This window comes from Erinaceus europaeus, chromosome 17 (assembly GCF_950295315.1).
Source record: "Erinaceus europaeus chromosome 17, mEriEur2.1, whole genome shotgun sequence".
Lineage (NCBI taxonomy): Eukaryota > Metazoa > Chordata > Mammalia > Eulipotyphla > Erinaceidae > Erinaceus > Erinaceus europaeus.
In genome coordinates, this window is record NC_080178.1 from 61,100,912 (window position 1) to 61,118,342 (window position 17,431).

The following is a 17,431-nucleotide window of genomic DNA, read 5'->3' on the forward strand; positions in this document are numbered from 1 at the left end:
AAACAAATGCTCCAGGTCACTGATTGTCAGAGAAATGCAAATAAAGACAACAGGGAGCTACCACTTCACTCCTGTGGTGTACATATAACAACGGCACACTACTCAGCTATTAAAAATGTTGATTTCACCTTCTTCACCTAATCTTGGATGGAGCTTGAAGGGGTTGTGTTAAGTGACATAAGCCAGAAACAGAAGGATGAATATGCGATGATCTCACTCAGAGAAGTTGAGAAGTAAGAACAGAAGGGAAAACACAAACTAGAACTTGGACTTGATTTGGTGTTTTGCGTCTAAGTAAGGGGGGGGGGGGGGCAGGGTGGAAAGTGTTCAGGTTCTGGAACATGATGATTCTTCTTCTAGTGTTTGCCCTTCTTCCATAGCCAGTCAACAGCGTCAGGTTGAAAGCTGTCAGGAGCTGCTTGTTGCTGGCTTTGAAAGTGACTGGGATCCATGTGGATTCAGTCGGCTAGGAAGGATCGTCAGTTTCCCCAATGAATGGGTACTCACGGGATGCACCACGAGAAGGTCGATCCAATGCATCCCGAACATGATGGTGGAGGAGGACATAGGTGGGGGGTCAGAGTGTTATGTGGAAAACAGAAATGCTACACGTGTACCAGCTACTATATTTTATTGTTGACTGTAAATCATTAATCCCCTCCCCCCATACAGGAAAAAAAAAGTAGAAAGGAAGAAATAGCTGAGGGAAGGGCTAGGAATTAGCATAATGGGGGAATCAAAAAGACTGTCATACCTGAGGCTCCGAAGTCCCAGGTTCAATCCGGTGTCTTAAACCAGAGCTGAGTAGTGCTTTGGCTACAAAAAGGAAAAAAGTCAGGGAGGCACAAATGCAATTTCAAATTGAAAAGTCAGGGAAACCTTCATCCAGCAGGTGACTTTGAGCATAGAAGAGAAACAGGTGAGGAGACAGGACATGACATATCTAGGAAAAGACTATTGCAGTCTGAAAACAGTAAATGCAAATGCAGGGTCTCAGCCTAGGTTCTGCTAAAACTGGTTTAAGAAAGGGAGGGAGCTGGAGAGATAGCATAATAGTCATGCAGAGTCATGCCTGAGACACCAAAGGTCCCAGGTTCAATCCCCAGCACCACCAATAAGCCAGAGTTGAGTAGTGCTCTAGCAAAGAAAAAGAAGGGAGGGCCTGCAAGATAACTCACTTGGATAGTATGCTTGTGTTGTGACCACCTGGGTTCATGTCGGGCTCCTGCCACACTGAAGGAAGCTATGGTGCTGTGGTATCTTTCTCTCGGTTCCTCTAGCTATCTTTTTCTAACAAAAAAAATTGAACTGGAGCAAAAGGGAAAGGGGGAAATGGGGCCCTAGAGGTGTTTGTGTGTCTATATATGGTTAGGATTGTGTAAAGCATTGTAGGACACCGAAAGTACTCTGGAGGGGGGAGATAACATAATGCTTATGCAAAAGACTTTTTTTTTTATGCCTGAAGCTTCAAAGTCCCAGGTTCAATCCCCTGTACCACCGTAGACCAGAGTTGAGTAGTACTCTGTGGTCTCTTTCTTGCTGCATCTCTCTCATATTAAAACAAAATTAACTAATTAAAATAAAAGAATACTCTGTGGCAGAAAGTCAGTGAAGGGTTTGGTGCAGAGACATTTATACTTAAAAAAGATCACTGGCTGTGAAATGGTTTTTAGGTCAGCAGAACTGAGTGCAGGGAAAACCAGTGAAAGGTGACTGCAGTAATCTTGGTCAGCAAGGAGGAGGTGGTGAATTGGTTGTGTTTGAATTGCAGTTTGAAGGCGAAACCAATGGATTTGTTAATGGTTTAGATGTAGTATGTAAGAGAAAATGACGTCAGTAGTGACTTAATTCTGCTGGGGAGATAGCATAGTGGTTATGCTGAAAGACTCTCATGCCTGAGGCTTTGAGGTCCCAGGTTTGATCCCCTGTACCACCATAAGCCAAGAGCTGAGCTGTACATTGGGAAAATAAAGATTTTTTCATCCGAGTGACTGAGAAAATGGCTCAGTGAAAACACAGCACTTGTGTGTAAGGTCTGGGGATTGATCCCTGACACTGCATGTGTCAGAATGATATGAGACTGGCCTTTTGTTCCCTCTCTTCCTCTCATTAAAAAAAAAAACCTTAAAAAAGGTTTTATGTGTCACTGGGGCATAAATCCAGGGCTTTGATGTGTGCATGGTATAACTGTGCAGCCTCTCTGTTCTAATTTTTCCTTTATGATTTTGAGAGTGGGAAAGAGAAAAGAAACCACTATACCATTCCACCACCAGGAGCTCTCCAGGTGCCATCTGGTGTGCTCCTGTGGCGCCAGGCCTTCAGCTCATGATCTCATACACAGTTTACTCAAAAAGGCATGTGCTCTGCCAGGTGAGAAATCTGGCCCATTGAGACACACACAGTAAGATATAGAAGGCAGAAAGCGAGAAAAAGTTCACAGTGTGGAAACTGCCTTAAATGCTGTGGGAGCTGGGTTTGAACCTGGGTTCAGCACTCGGCAAAACTATCCAAGTGAGCTATTTCAGTGGCCTGAAAAAAAATTTTAAATATATCATTGATTCAGATGGAAGAACAGGTTTGATGATGGAAACAAAGTTGGAAAGTTACAATCAAATCAACTTAAAATTACTAATGATAGAGAACCAGGGCATCACTTTAAGTACAAAGAATATCAGGGACTGAGCTCAGAGGCTGACATTTGTATGTTCTTAGTTTGCTTGTAGTTCCATGTAATATATATATTCATGACCACTATTCTATAGTTAGGTATGTACAGGTTACATATTCCCTCTTCCATTTTCTATTTCCATTTTACATTAAATGACATCTTTTAGTGAACATAAATTATTAACTTTAAAGTAGCCTAATTGTGGGGGTCGGTAATGGCATACCCCATAGAGCTCACAGATTACCGTGCACAAGGACCCATGCTCACCCTGGGTCCCCACCTGTAGGGGGAAGCTTCACAAATAGTGACGCACTGCTATAGAGGTATATGTCCTGTCTCTACAGCTCCACTCATCTATGTCTGTCTCTCTCTTTCTCTGTCTACTTTCCTCTGTCTCTATTAGGAAGAAAGACCAAGGGGTGGAGGTTGGGGGGAAGGCCATCAGTAACAGTGGAGTTAAAAAAAAAAAAGCCTAATTGGTATCTGGAGATGTAGCTCAGTGTTCTAAGCTCAGGATTTTCTTGGGTTTGATTCTTGGCATTGCATATGACCAGATGTTGCTCTGATTGATAACTGTCTTTTGAGAAATTATATTTGAGAGAGAGCAAGATGTGCTAGAACACCTCGAAGCTCTAGCCTGTGGTGATACTTGGGATTGAATCTGGGACCTCTGGAGCCTCAGGCATGCAAGTTCTGTGCTTTAACAATGAGCTCTCTCCCTATCCCAGTAAATAAAGGAATCTTTTTTTTTTTTTAATTCATTAAAAAAATATTTATTTATTCCCTTTTGTTGCCCTTGTTGGTTTTTATTGTTGTAGTTATTATTGTTGTTATTGATGTCGTTGTTGGATAGGACAGAGAGATGGAGAGAGGAGGGGAAGACAGAGGGGGAGAGAAAGACACTTGCAAACCTCCTTTACCACCTGTGAAGTAACTCACCTGTAGGTGGGGAGCCTGGGGCTCGAACCGGGATCTTTACACAGGTCCTTGTGCTTTGCATCACGTGCACTTAACCCGCTGAGCTACTGCCGGACTCTCAGGAATCATTTTTTAATTGTCTAACATATTCATCTTTAATTAATTTATTGGACAGAGACAGAAATTGAAAAGGGAGTGAGGAGAGAGAGACCTGCAATACTGCTTCACCTCTTGCCAAGCTTTCTCCCTGCAGGTGAGGACTGGGGGTTTGAGCCCCAGTCCCTACACATTGTAACATTGCACTCAACCAGGTATACCAACACATTTATTGCCTTGTTTAGGAAATCTTTGTCTATGCCAAGGTATAAAGGTAGATTCTTGTGTTGCCATTTAGAAGTCTTAAATTGTTTCACCATTCATATTTAGATACATCATTGACTTGGAATTTTTGTGTATGGGATGAAAGTGGGAGTCAAGATTCTAAGTATGCATGAACCTATTCCATTGTTTTCTCCTTGTGACAATACCATACTGTTGTAATAAATAAACTGTATACTGTCTTAATAACTAGTAGTATATGAGACTTGCACAAAAGAACTTGTTGGGATTGTGATTGTATTGGATTAGTAAATCAGTTTGGGAAGAATTGACATTTTTATCATTCAGTGTCTTAATTCATGAAATTGTGTGAGATTGCCCCTCTGGTTTTTTTTTAATATATTTTATCTATTTCTTTATTAGAAACAAGTCAAGAGGAAACGAAGACAGGGAGACACCTGCAACACTGCTTCAGCATTCATGAAGTTTCCTTGATGCAGGTGGAGACTGGGGTCTTGAACCCAGGTCCTTGCACATTGCAGCATGTGTGCTCAATTGGGTTTGCCACCTCCCAGCCCTTGTTCCCCTCATTTTTTTTCCCTGTTGGAGGTTCTGCATATCTTTCAGTAGACTTATTTCTAGATTTTTTGATAGAAATACATAGGTATTCTTAACTATGGAGTCCCTGCCCATTCTATTCTTTTTTTAAATAACTTATTTATTCATTAATGAGGGAGAGAGAAACAGAACATCCACTCTGGCATGTATAATACCTGGGATCAAATTCAGGACCCATTTTCTTGAGAGTTCAAAATTTTATCAATAGATAAATATCTACTGCCCAGACTGTCTTTCTCTTCCCTTCTTTTTTTTTCCTCCTCCCTCCCTCCCCTTATAGTGGGGGTAATTGAACCTGGAACTTTAGAGCCTCAGACATGAAATTCTTTTGCATAATTGTTCTATCTCCCCCACCTCATCCTTCATTATGTGAATCTGGGTGCTTTTGGCATAAGAAAACTGTTATTGGGGACCTGGTGTTGGTGTGCACATTGCCATGTTCAAGGACCTGAGTTCAGGCCCCCACTACTCCCCGCCTTGGGATGGGGGGCCCTTCACTAATGGTGAAGCAGTGCTGCAGGTGTCTCTACTTCTCTCTCTATCTCCCCCTTCCATCTTAGTTTCTTGCTGTCTCTATCAGATAAATAAAATACATTTTTTAGAAAAGGAAGGAAATTGCTTTAAACAAAAAAAGCCACCAGGGAAAGATAGAAGCAGGCTGGGGGTATAAATCAACATGCCAATACCCATGTCCAGTGGAGAAGCAACTACAGAAGCCAGAGCTCACACCTCCTGTACCCCCAAAAAGAATTTTAGTCCATATTCCCAGAGGGGCGAATATTAGAGGAAGATGACTAAAGAACTCTAAACTCCAATAACATCAGAACACAGAGAAGGAAAAAAAGTTGGTGGGGGTGGGGGTAGATAGCATAATGGCTATGCAAACAGACTCATGCTTAAGGCTCTGTCAAGTCCCAGGTTCAATCCCCCATACCACCATAAGCCAGAGCTGAGCAGTGCTCTGGTTAAAAAAAAAAAAGAAAGAGAGGGGTGAGGGAGACACACTCAGAAGTAGTAGGTGTATGACTTAGAAAGAAAGAGAAGGCAGCGCCGTAGAAAAAATAAGCACATATATTTTAATATACATAGGTAGTTAGAGAAATAATAGTCAAACCATATCTATGATCTTGAGAGAACTAATGCAGTTCCCAATGGAATGGGGACACAGAACTCTGGTGGTGGGAAAGGTATGGGATTATATCCGTTATCTTATAATTTTGTATATCAGTATTAAATCACTAATACACAAATTTAAAAAGAAAGAAAGCTGCCGCTAACCCACTCCAGAGATCATATAGATAAAAATGTTTGCTGTCTCCAGATGTTTAATAATTAAATATCTAATTATAATGTCAAGTAAATTAAATACTTATTTTACTAGAGCACTGCTCAGCTTTGGTTTATGGTAATGATGCTGGGGATTGAGCCTGGGACTTTGGAACCTCTTGTGGGGTGGGAATGTAGGCTGGGGAGGTAGCTTAATGGCTACACAAAAAGACTTTAGATGCCTGAGGCACTAGAAGGTCCAGGTTCAATCCCCAGCACCACCATAAGCCAGCGCTGAGCACTGCTATTGGTGGAGAAAACAAAATAAAAACATGGTTGTAGCAGTACGGCAAATACCTTTATAGTGAGACTGTTTTTATACCGTATGCATTGCATAGTGGTTAAAATATGGTCATCTTAGCCATCATTGCTGTATGATTAATATTTGGTTGAATGAAATGCTCCACAACTTAATTGTGGTTTTATGTTAGGTTTGATAATCAGCATTTCACTAGGGTTTTACATATTCAGAATGGAGGAAATTACATATCAGTGTATGTGGAGGGTAGGTTGTAATGTTAAGACCAAAAAACAAAAAAAATACTATGATGATGTTATAAAATGGGGTTGTTTTCAGATTTGTGATACTCTCATGGCAGAACTTGTATTCTTAGAGACCAGAGGGATGAAGGAAAGATCTAGTCTTAACCATAGCAAATTAACATTTCTATAACTTTTCTTTTTTAAAAGACTTGTTTGTTCATTCATTAATGAGAAATGAGGGATTGAACTTGGAACCTCATGCCTGAGAGTCCAACATTTTTTTTTTTAATTTTAAAAAATTTTTGTTTTTGTTGTTGTTCTCAACTTTTTTTTTCCTTTTTTTTTATTTTATTGGGGAACTAATGTTTTACATTCAACAGTAAGTACAATAGTTTGTACATGCATAACATTCCCCAGTTTCCCATATAACAATACAACCCCCACTAGGTCCTATGAATCCTTCTTGGACCTGTATTCTCCCCACCCCCACCCCCACCCCAGAGTCTTTTATTTTGGTGCGATACGCCAATTCCATTTCAGGTTCTACTTCTGTTTTCTTTTCTGATCTTGTTTTTCAACTTCTGCCTGAGAGTGAGATCATCCCATATTCATCCTTCTCTTTCTGACTTATATCACTCAACATGATTTTTTCAAGGTCCATCCAAGATTGGCTGAAAACAGTGAAGTCACCATTTTTTACAGCTGAGTAGTATTCCATTATGTATATATACCACAATTTGCTCAGCCACTCATCTGTTGTTGGACACCTGGGTTGCTTCCAGGTTTTGGCTATTACAAATTGTGCTGCCAAGAACATATGTGTACACAGATCTTTTTGGATGGATATGTTGGGTTCCTTAGGATATACCCCCAGGAGAGGAATTGCAGGATCATAGGGTAGGTCCATTTCTAGCCTTCTGAGAGTTCTCCAGACTGTTCTCCACAGAGGTTGGACCAATTGACATTCCCACCAGCAGTGTAGGAGGGTTCCTTTGACCCCACACCCTCTCCAGCATTTGCTGCTGTTACCTTTTCTGATGTATGACATTCTCACAGGAGTGAAGTGGTATGTCATTGTTGTCTTTATTTGCATTTCTCTGACAATCAGAGACTTGGAACATTTTTTCATGTGTTTCTCAGCCTTTTGGATCTCTTCTGTGGTGAATATTCTGTCCAAGTCCTCCCCCTATTTTTGGATGGGGTTATTTGTTGTCTTGATGTTGAGTTTGGCAAGCTCTTTATGTTGGTTATTAAACTCTTGTCTGATGTATGGCATGTAAAGATCTCCCATTCTGTGAGGGGTCTCTTGGTTTGGGTAGTGGTTTCTTTTGCTGTGAAGAAGCTTTTTAATTGATGTAGTACCATAGGTCTGTACTTGCCTTAGTCTTCTTTGTAAGTGGATTCATTTCATTGAAGATGTCTTTAAAATTTATGCGGAAAAGAGTTCTGCCAATATTTTCTTCTAAGTATCTGATAATTTGTGGTCTAACATCCAAGTCCTTGATCCACTTGGAATTTACTTTTGCATTTGGTGAAATTTAGTGGTTTAGTTTCATTCTTCTGCATGTTTCAACCCATTTTTTCCAACACTATTTGTTGAAGAGACTCTGCTTTCCCCATTTAATAGTCTGAGCCCCTTTGTCAAAGATTAGATGTCCATAGGTGTGGGGGCTCACTTCTGGGCTCTCAATTCTATTCCACTGGTCAGTGTGTCTATTCATGTTCCAGTACCAAGTAGTTTGATGACAATGATCCTATAATACAATTTGAGATCTGGTAGTGTGATGCCTCCAGTTCTGTTCTTTTTTCTCAAGATTGTTTTGGCAATTCTGGGTCTTTTCTGGTTCCAGATAAGCATATGTAACATTTGTTCTATTCGCCTAAAAAATGTGGTTGGGATCTTGATGGGGATAGCATTCAATTTGTAGATGGCTCTGGGTAGTATATTAATTTTGATGATGTTAATTCTTCCAAAACATGAACATGGAATATCTTTTCACTTCTTTGTGTCTTTTTCAATTTCTTTGAGTAGTGATTCATAATTTTCAGTATACAAGTCTTTCACTTCTTTGGTTAGGTTTACTCCTAGATATTTTATTGTTTTTGTGGCTATAGTAAAAGGAATTGATTTCTGGATTTCAATTTCTTCTAGCTTAGTGTTAGCATAGAGGAATGCCACTGACTTTTGAATGTTAATTTTGTAGCCTGACACCTTACTGTATTGCCTGATGATTTCCAAAAGCTTCTTGCTGGATTCCTTAGGTTTTTCCATGTATACTATCATGTCATCTGCAAATAGGGAGAGTTTGACCTCTTTTCTTCCAATCTGTATCCCTTTAATTCCTTGCTCCTGCCTGATTGCTATGGCAAGAACTTCCAATACTATGTTGAATAGTAATGGTGATAGTGGGCAGCCCTGTCTAGTACCTGATCTGAGTAGAAATGCTTCCAGTTTATCACCATTGAGTATGATGTTGGCTGTAGGTTTGCTATATATAGACTCCACTATCTTCAGGAATTTTCCATCTATTCCCATTTTTGTAGTGTTTTGATCATAAAGGGATGTTGTATTTTGTCAAAGGCTTTCTCTGCATCTATTGATATGATCATGTGGTTTTTGATCTTGCTTTTGTTGATGTGGTGGATCACATTGATTGATTTACATATATTAAACCAACCTTGCATGCCTGGGATAAACCCCAGTTGGTCATGATTAACAATCTTTTTAATATACTGCTGTATCCAGTTGGCTAGAATTTTGTTCAGTATTTTCGCATCTATGTTCATCAGAGATATTGGTCTGTAGTTTTCTTTTTTGGTTGTGTCTCTGTCTGCTTTTGGTATCAGGGTGATGTTGGCTTCATAGAAGCTGGCAGGGAGTATTCCAGTGTCTTCAATCTTCTGGAAGACTTTTAAAAGTAGAGGTATTAGTTCTTCTTTGAAGGTTTTGTAGAATTCATTTGTAAAACCATCTGGTCCAGGACTTTTATTTTTGGGGAGATTTTTGATAACTGTTTCAATTTCATTAGCTGTTCATGTTATCCACTTCCTCTTGACTTAGTTTTGGAAGTTGGTAGGTATCTAGGAAATTGTCCATTTCTTCCAGGTTCTCTGGCTTGATGGCATATAGTTGTTCATAGAAGCCTCGCATGATGTGTTGAATTTCTGCAGTGTCTGTTTTGATATCTCCTCTTTCGTTTAGTATCCGATTTATTTGGGTCTTCTCCCTTTTTTGTTTTGTGAGTCTGGCTAAAGGTTTGTCCATTTTGTTCACTCTTTTGAAGAACCAACATTTTCTTTCGTTGATCTTTTGTATGGTTTTCTTATTCTCAGTGTTATTTATTTCTGCCCTAACTTTAGTGATTTCTGTCCTTTTGGTTGCTTTAGGGTTCCTTTGTTGTTCTTCTTCTAGGTCTTGAAGATGTGCAATCAGGCTGTTTATTTGTGCTTTTTCTTGTTTCCTAATGTGTGCTTGTATAGCTATGAACTTCCCTCTTAGTACTGCTTTAGCTGTATCCCAAATATTTTGATAGCTTGTGTCTTCATTTTCATTGAAATCTCAAAACATTCTGATTTCTTCCTTGATTTCCTCTTTGACCCAGAGGTTATTAAGAAGTGTACTGTTGAACTTCCACATTTTGGAACTGTTACTAATCTTTTGTTGATTGTTAAGTGTACTGTTGAGCTTCCACATTTTGGGACTGTTACTAATCTTTTGTTGATTGTTAAGTGTTAGTTTAGTTCCACTGTGGTCTGAGAAGATGCTTGGGATGATTTCAATGCTCTTGAATTTGCTGATGCTGTCTTTGTAGCCTAACATGGTCTATCCTTGAGAATGACCCATGTGGATTTGAGTAAAATGTGTATTCCAGTTTCTTGGGATGAATGACTCTGAAAATGTCCAGTAGTTCTAGTTTATCTCTTCATTTAGCTCCCTTATGACTTTATTGATTTTCTTCCTGGATGATCTGTCAAGTTGAGAGAGTGGGTTGTTGAAGTCCCCTACTATGACTGTTTTGCTGTTAATATATTGCTGTAGCTCTTTCAGTAGGCGTTTGATGTATTTAGATGGCTTCTCATTGGGTGCATAGATGTTAATAATTGTTAAGTCCTTTTGATTGACTGGTCCTCTGAGCATTAAGTAGTGTCCATTCCTATCTTTTTTAATCTTATCTATTTTAAAGTCTATCGTGTCAGATATGAGAATAGCTGTTCCTGCCCTTTTTTGTGGGCCATTGGCTTGTATGATAGTTTTCCACCCTTTCACTTTAAGTCTGTGTTTGTCTTGTTGAGTTAGGTGGGTTTCCTGTAGACAGCATATTGTTGGGTTGTGTTTTCTGATCCATCTTCCTACTCTGTGTCTTTTAATAGGTGAATTCAGGCCATTGACATTTATTGATATCAAAGATTGAAGATATTTTAACGCTAATCTTGTAGAGTTTAGAGTGTTCTGATATATGTCCTATTTATGATGGTCTGACTGTTTATAGAAGAATTTTCAGAACTTCTTTCAGGGCAGGCTTGGTGATAGTTGATTCCTTAAACTGTTGCTTGTCTGAGAAGGTTTTGATGCCTCCATCTAGTCTGAATGAGAGTCTTAGTTGAAAGCCTTTCTTGTTGAGCACTCGGTAGATATCTTGCCATTCTCTTCTGGCCTGTAGTTTTGTGTGGAGAAGTCTGCTGCTAATCTTATGGGTTTTTCTCTTGTGGCCTTCAGGATCCTTTCTTTATCCTTATTCCTTTCCATTCTAAATATGATGTGTCTTGGTGCCTTTAAGTCTGGGTTAATTCTGTTTGGGACCCTCTGGGCTTCTTGAATCTTTATGTCTTTGATGTTGTCTAGAGAAGTTTTCAGCTATTATGGCCTGAAGAATGCTTTCTTCCTCTCCCTGTCTTTCTTCCTCTGGTAAGCCAATAATGTGTATATTGTTTCTTTTGAAGTCATCCCATAGGTCTCTGTTGTTGTTTTCAGCATCTCTTAATCTCTTTTTGAGATCTCTTCTTTTTTAGTTGTCTCTGATTCGTCCTCGATCTTGCTAATATCTGTCTTCAGCCTCATTGATTCTATTCTCTCTGCCCTCTACTGTTTTCTGGAGTTCATCTATTTTGTTACCCTGTTCTGATACTGTTTTAGCTTGTTCAGCTAGTTGTGTTCTTCGCTCAGTTATTTCAGCTTTCAGCTCTCTAATAACCTTGAGATAGTTTTCTTCCAGAGTCTCAAACTCTTTACTCACTCCTGTGATTATTTCCTTAGCTAATGTTTGGATGTTGAACTCATTTTGTGCTTCATCCTTTGGGTGGCTTTTAGCTGGACTGTTGTCCTAGTTCATTTCTCCAATATTTCTTCTTGTTGGTTTACCCATTTTATATATTATGTTATGAGTTCCCTCTCTTAGTACTTTTCAAATTACTGATCACTATTGCCCGGATTGACTTGTGTCTAAGTAAGGTAATTAATTAAAGGGTTCACAGTGGTGGAAGTTAACAGTTGTTTCAATAGTATTTTAATCCCTGAGCTGGAGCTCGGTGATTTAAAAGCCTCTATTTTTTTCCTTCTCTGTAGGCTATGGGAGCCTGAGGGCTTCTAAACTATCAGTAAGCTTCTTAGCTTAATCACTGACTCCTGACCAAGAGATAAGGCAGGGTGTGGCAGATATAGTCCAGTGGTTATACAAAGAGACTTTCACAGCTCCACAGCTATGCCACCAAGGTATAGGTCTTCTCCTGAGTTTCCTGGTTAGATCTCTGTCCCCCGGTGTCCCTCCCTGCCGCTGCTCCAGATTCTGGTGGCAGTAGCAATGGAGACTCAGAGTTGCACTTGGTGAGTCTCAGGGGAGTCCTCTCCTCCCTTCAGATGTGCCCTTATTGGTGGAACAGACTGGAGGTGGTGACTCAACTGATAAACCGCAGGACTGTTACCAGCCACTTAATCTCTCCATAGGCTCCTCTCTGTCACCATCTGCGTGAGTTTGCATTCACAGGTGATTTGGTGGGTTCCTGTAGTCGTTCTAGTCTTGTCTTGTTGTGGTCCCAGGTGGTCTCTTTGGTATTCCTAGTTGATCTGGGAGAGAAGAGGGAGAGGGAGAGGGAAGGAGAGGAGAGAAACAGATCTGCTGCTGCATGTAGCCCTGCCTCCGGAAGTCTCTGTTACCTGTCGAGTCCAACATTCTATCCACTGTGTCATCTCCTGGTTCATACCCTCCTCCTCTCCCTTTCCCTCTCTCTCTCTTTCTAAATTATTCTTGTCTTTTAAGTGCTTAGTAAAGCAGTATCTATTATTTTTTCTACAAATATTTAAGTACCTTGATTACTTTAATATCTTTATCGCCTCTATCTTCAACACCTTCTAAGTACTATCAATAGATTGTGTAGACACAATCTCTGCATATATTTTAATGAACAATATATCTTGTTAATAATAAGACAAATATGGCCCTCACTTTTCCTTAAGAAGTTCTTGCTTGCTAATTTTCTGGAATGACAGTGTGTGTGTACTTATTTCAATGAAATCCTGAAGGAATGGTAGACTATTGACCTTGTCGCACAACTTTTTTTTGCTTATACTGCTGATTGAACCCCCTTTGATATTAGAATGTCCTGGGAGTTAAAGACTTGTTTAAAACTTCTTTTGCAGGTGATTTTATAGGTGACTTTGAGCAAGTTATTATTTATTTATTTATTACCAATGCACTGCTCAAAATTGTAGTTTATGGTAGTGCTGGGGATTGAAGCTGGGGCTTCTGGTGCCTCAGGCATGAAAGGCTTGTTGTATAACCATTATACTATCTCCCCAGCCCAAAGTTATTGATTCTTAACCTTATATGTAATTGAAACGAATGTACTCAATTACTTCTAAGGTTTCTTCTAGCTCTCATTTTTCCATTAAACTTTAAATTGTGATATTTTACAAGGAACAGGAGTCCATTTTCTGTAATATGTATATGCGTGCTTTAAAACTGAATGATGAAATATGAATATTGAGCTGATATTCTATAATTGTTTTTTACCTTTTTACTCTATAGATGTCAGAAGTGGGTGGAGAACTGTAGGAGAGCAGACTTAGAAGATAAAACACCTGATCAACTAAACAAACATTACCGACTATGTGCCAAACACTTTGAGACCTCCATGATCTGTAGAACAGTAAGTTGCAGGACGACTTGCATTTTGGTGTTTTCTTTCTCTGTATCTGGTTGGAAATATAAGTTTGTATTAATTGGAGAATATTATACCCTGTCACTTTTTTTTTAAAGGTAAATACAAATTTGGAGCTAGTATCTGATTTTGAAAATCTGTTAAATTTGTGTCCCCCCCCAATTTCTGATGCCAGCTCTTCTGTATATTGTATAATTCTTTGCTCCTTTACCTGCTATTGACTTCATTTTTGCTATTCCTAAAAAACATCCAGGCACAATAAAATAGTATGGACCCTACTGTGACTCATTATAAGAACCTGATCAAATTGCCTTTCCTTTGTGGACCTCAGCTTTCTCTTCTAGAGCTCAGGTAGTGACTGGGGAGAGACTCAATGATAAAACACAGGGTATGCAGGCATGTGGCTCCAGGTTCAGTCCCAGCTGTCACATACACTAGAGTGATATCCTGGTTCTCTTTCTCCTTCATTAATAGATAAATCTTTTCTTAAAAAGATTAGGGCCTGCAGATAGCTCACCAGATAAAGACACACCTTAGCATGTACAGGGTTCAAACCCTGAAGCAACAATGGGAATATAACACCACCAGGGGAAGCTCTGTCGACAGTGAAGTAGTGCTGTGATGACTATTTCACTTTATTTTAAAAAACAGTAAAAGAAAAAGACTGGGAATGGTGGAATGGCACACTGGCATGGCCCCAGTGCTAGGTTTGTGTGTTTTACGGGTGGGTTGGGGTCATGTTCTTAAAGAAAATAAAGATCTGGCATAGAACTAGAACAAAGCATTTTCCAAAATAAAGCTATTCACAGACTAATTACCATAATGTTTGCCACTTCAGTTATAGTTGTATTTTTTCCCCTTTATTGGGGGATTAATGGTTTATAGTTGACAGTAAAATACAGTAGTTGGTCCATTTGTAACATTTCTCAGCTTTCCGCATAACACTATAAACCCCCACTTAGGTCCTCCTCCACCATCAGGCTCCAGAACCTGAAGAGCATTTGTGTCTTGCAGATTTGGTAAATTGATGGCAACACAGAACAGATAAAGTAGGTAAAACACACATGCACACACACACACACAGCGCAAATTTTATTTATTGTGCCTACTGTCAACTCAGTTCCTTAAACTATAATAAGAGTTCCAGAAGGGCAAATACAGAGTTAGAATTAATCTCACTTAAACTGATATCAGTTTTGAAGTCTCTACAATTTATAACTAGAATTGAAAGAGTACTGGAGAAGTCATTAATGTAGAATTTATGTGTAAGTAATATACATTATAAATAAATATATGTAATATACGTTCTTAATACCATCTCTAAATCAATCTATTTTTTTTCCTTTTCAGAGTCCTTATAGGACAGTTCTTCGAGATAATGCAATACCAACAATATTTGATCTTACCAGTCATTTGAACAATCCACATAGTAGACACAGGAAAAGAATAAAAGAATTGGTATGTCACTGTGCTTTCAGTCTTCCCACCCCCCACCCCTCTAGGAGAGAGAACCACAGTGCCATGAACATACTCAGGGTTTCGTGCTTGAGGGTCCACTATTTTACCTACGGTGCCACCTTCCAGACCACCATTTATACCTGGTTTTTCTACTCCATTAGTATCCTTTAAAAAAAAAATATATATATATATATATATATATATATATATATATATATTCCCTTTTGTTGCCCTTGTTTTATTGTTGTAGTTATTGATGTTGTCGTTGTTGGATAGGACAGTGAGAAATGGAAAGAGGAGGGGAAGAGACCTGCAGACCTGCTTCACTGTTTGTGGAGAGACTCCCCTGCGGGTGGGGAGCCAGGGGCTCGAACCAGGATCCTTCAGCCGGTCCTTGCACTTTGCACCACGTGTGCTTAACCCACTGCGCTACTGCCCAACTCCCTCCATTAGTATCCTTATGTTCTAATGACTGAAAACTGTTTTTAGCTAACATTGGTGAGTAAATTTACTGACTCTTTAGTCAGTGGCTTTTTGTCATCACTGTTACCAGCAAGGGCCCTTAGTTTATTTTTCCTTTTCGCCTTCTGCTATTCCATTCCTTGGTTGTTGGTATCCATGCTAGTATATTCAGTATATACAGTCATTTCAGCCCACCTGCTATGTGCTTTTTTAAAGTGAATATGTATCTGATTTCCCTCATTTGCTTCTGTACTCACTTTTTGTCTCTTGATCTTTAAACCTGAGCAACATGCTGTGAGTTTTTAATTTTTTTTCTCCTCTTTATTTTTATTTTTTATATCTTTTTTAATTTCTTTATTGGGGCATTAATGGTTTACATTATTTCTGATTAATAGTAGGTTACAAGACTGTAAGATCACAGTGTATAGTTCCACAACATGCTCAGCACTCAGTTCTGTATTCCCACACTCCCAGAGATAACCACTATAGTTCTCACACTGCATTGTTACTGCCATGGCTTTATATAACATTTTACTTGTAATTTTCTTTCTGGTTATTCCTCATAACCATTGAGCTGTCGGGGTTTCATTGTCTCATTAAATGAGTTGCATAATTACCCTCTTATTCTCTACTTAACATTGTAGAAAAACCAGGGAGTCGGGCGGTAGCACAGCAGGTTAAGTGCACGTGGCGCAAAGCGCAAGGTCTGGCATAAGGATCTTAGTTCGAGCCCCCGGCTCTCCACCTGCAGGGGAGTTGCTTCACAGGCAGTAAAGCAGGTCTGCAGGTGCCTATCTTTCTCTCCCCCTCTCTGTCTTCCCCTCCTCTCTTCATTTCTCTCTGTCCTATCCAACAACAACGACATCAATAATAACTACAATAAAAACAAGGACAACAAAAGGGAATAAATATAAAAATAAAAATAATAGAAGGCCAATATTTGTTTTTTTAAAAAAAAACTTTATTTACTTATTTTTATATTCCCTTTTGTTGCCCTTGTTGTAGCTATTATAGTTGTTATTATTGATGCCTTTGTTTTTGGATAGGACAGAGAGAAATGGAGAGAGATGGGGAGATAGAGACAGGGAGAGAAAGATAGACACCTGCAGACCTGCTTCACTGCTTGTGAAGCAACTCCCCTGCAGGTGGGGAACCGGGGGCTCGAACCAGGAACCTTATGCCAGTCCCTGCGATTTGCGCCACTTGGCGTAACCCACTGTGCTACCACCCGACTCCCAGTATCTGTTCTTAAAAGCTAGGTCAAACTTGGTAATCTTCTTTCCAGAATGCTTAGGTGTGTGGGGGATTGTTTCAGTTTACTTACTGGTTTCTCTTGTGTTTTGTGTTTTCAAAAATTTGTAAATTTTATCTATGATTTTCAAATGTTATCCCTTCTCTAAAATTTTCTTCTTTTAATTCTAAAAATGTCTATGGTCTTTTTAAAGAAACAGTATTTAATTTTATCAGTGATTGTTAGACTTGTGGGTTATTTTAATAGCTTCTTGAATTGAGCTATTTACTTTCTGATCTGCTCATTTGAGATCATATTTATTCAAAACTTTAAATATGTAAGTCTCTCTTAGTTGTATTTTGCAATTTTATACATGTGCTTTCATTGAGTTCTTTGATGTTTCTCCTATTTGTAAAACAGGATTTGTTTTCAAATTACAGGTGTGGGATTAGTTTTATAAAACAATTTTGGCTTTGTAGTTTAAAGTGCTTTTGTGATATATGATAGTTTATGTGTTTAAACTTGGAATTACTAGCATACCATTGTTCTAGTTTTACTGTCATCTGTCCATTTCAAGATGATACCCCACAAAGAAAGTTACATGTGTGAAAGGATTGAATATAATTTAATTGAAAATAAGGCTTCTTATTTGTGAGTCTATAATGATATACTACAATCAGTTTACTTAGAAATTTTCTTTTGTGTCATTTAGAGTGAAGATGAAATCAGGACACTGAAACAGAAAAAAAGTAAGTGATAGTGTTAATGACTCAACTTCTGAATGTCTTTTTGAA

At 39.0% G+C, this 17,431-nt stretch overlaps 1 protein-coding gene across 5 annotated transcripts in view; it reads left to right on the forward strand.

Annotated features, from left to right (window-relative positions):
* The window catches only part of THAP12 (THAP domain containing 12), a 111,510-nt gene that overhangs the window by 1,489 nt on the left and 92,590 nt on the right, over positions 1-17,431 (forward strand). For all 5 annotated transcript variants that reach the window (XR_009545631.1, XM_060176784.1, XM_060176785.1 and 2 more), the window contains 3 exons: positions 13,354-13,474; positions 14,837-14,944; positions 17,350-17,386. Coding sequence is in view for 4 of the 5 variants with exons in the window: in XM_060176784.1 (XP_060032767.1) it covers positions 13,354-13,474; positions 14,837-14,944; positions 17,350-17,386 (266 nt within the window). In the remaining variant the exon portion in view is untranslated. The remainder of the gene's footprint in view (positions 1-13,353; positions 13,475-14,836; positions 14,945-17,349; positions 17,387-17,431) is intronic.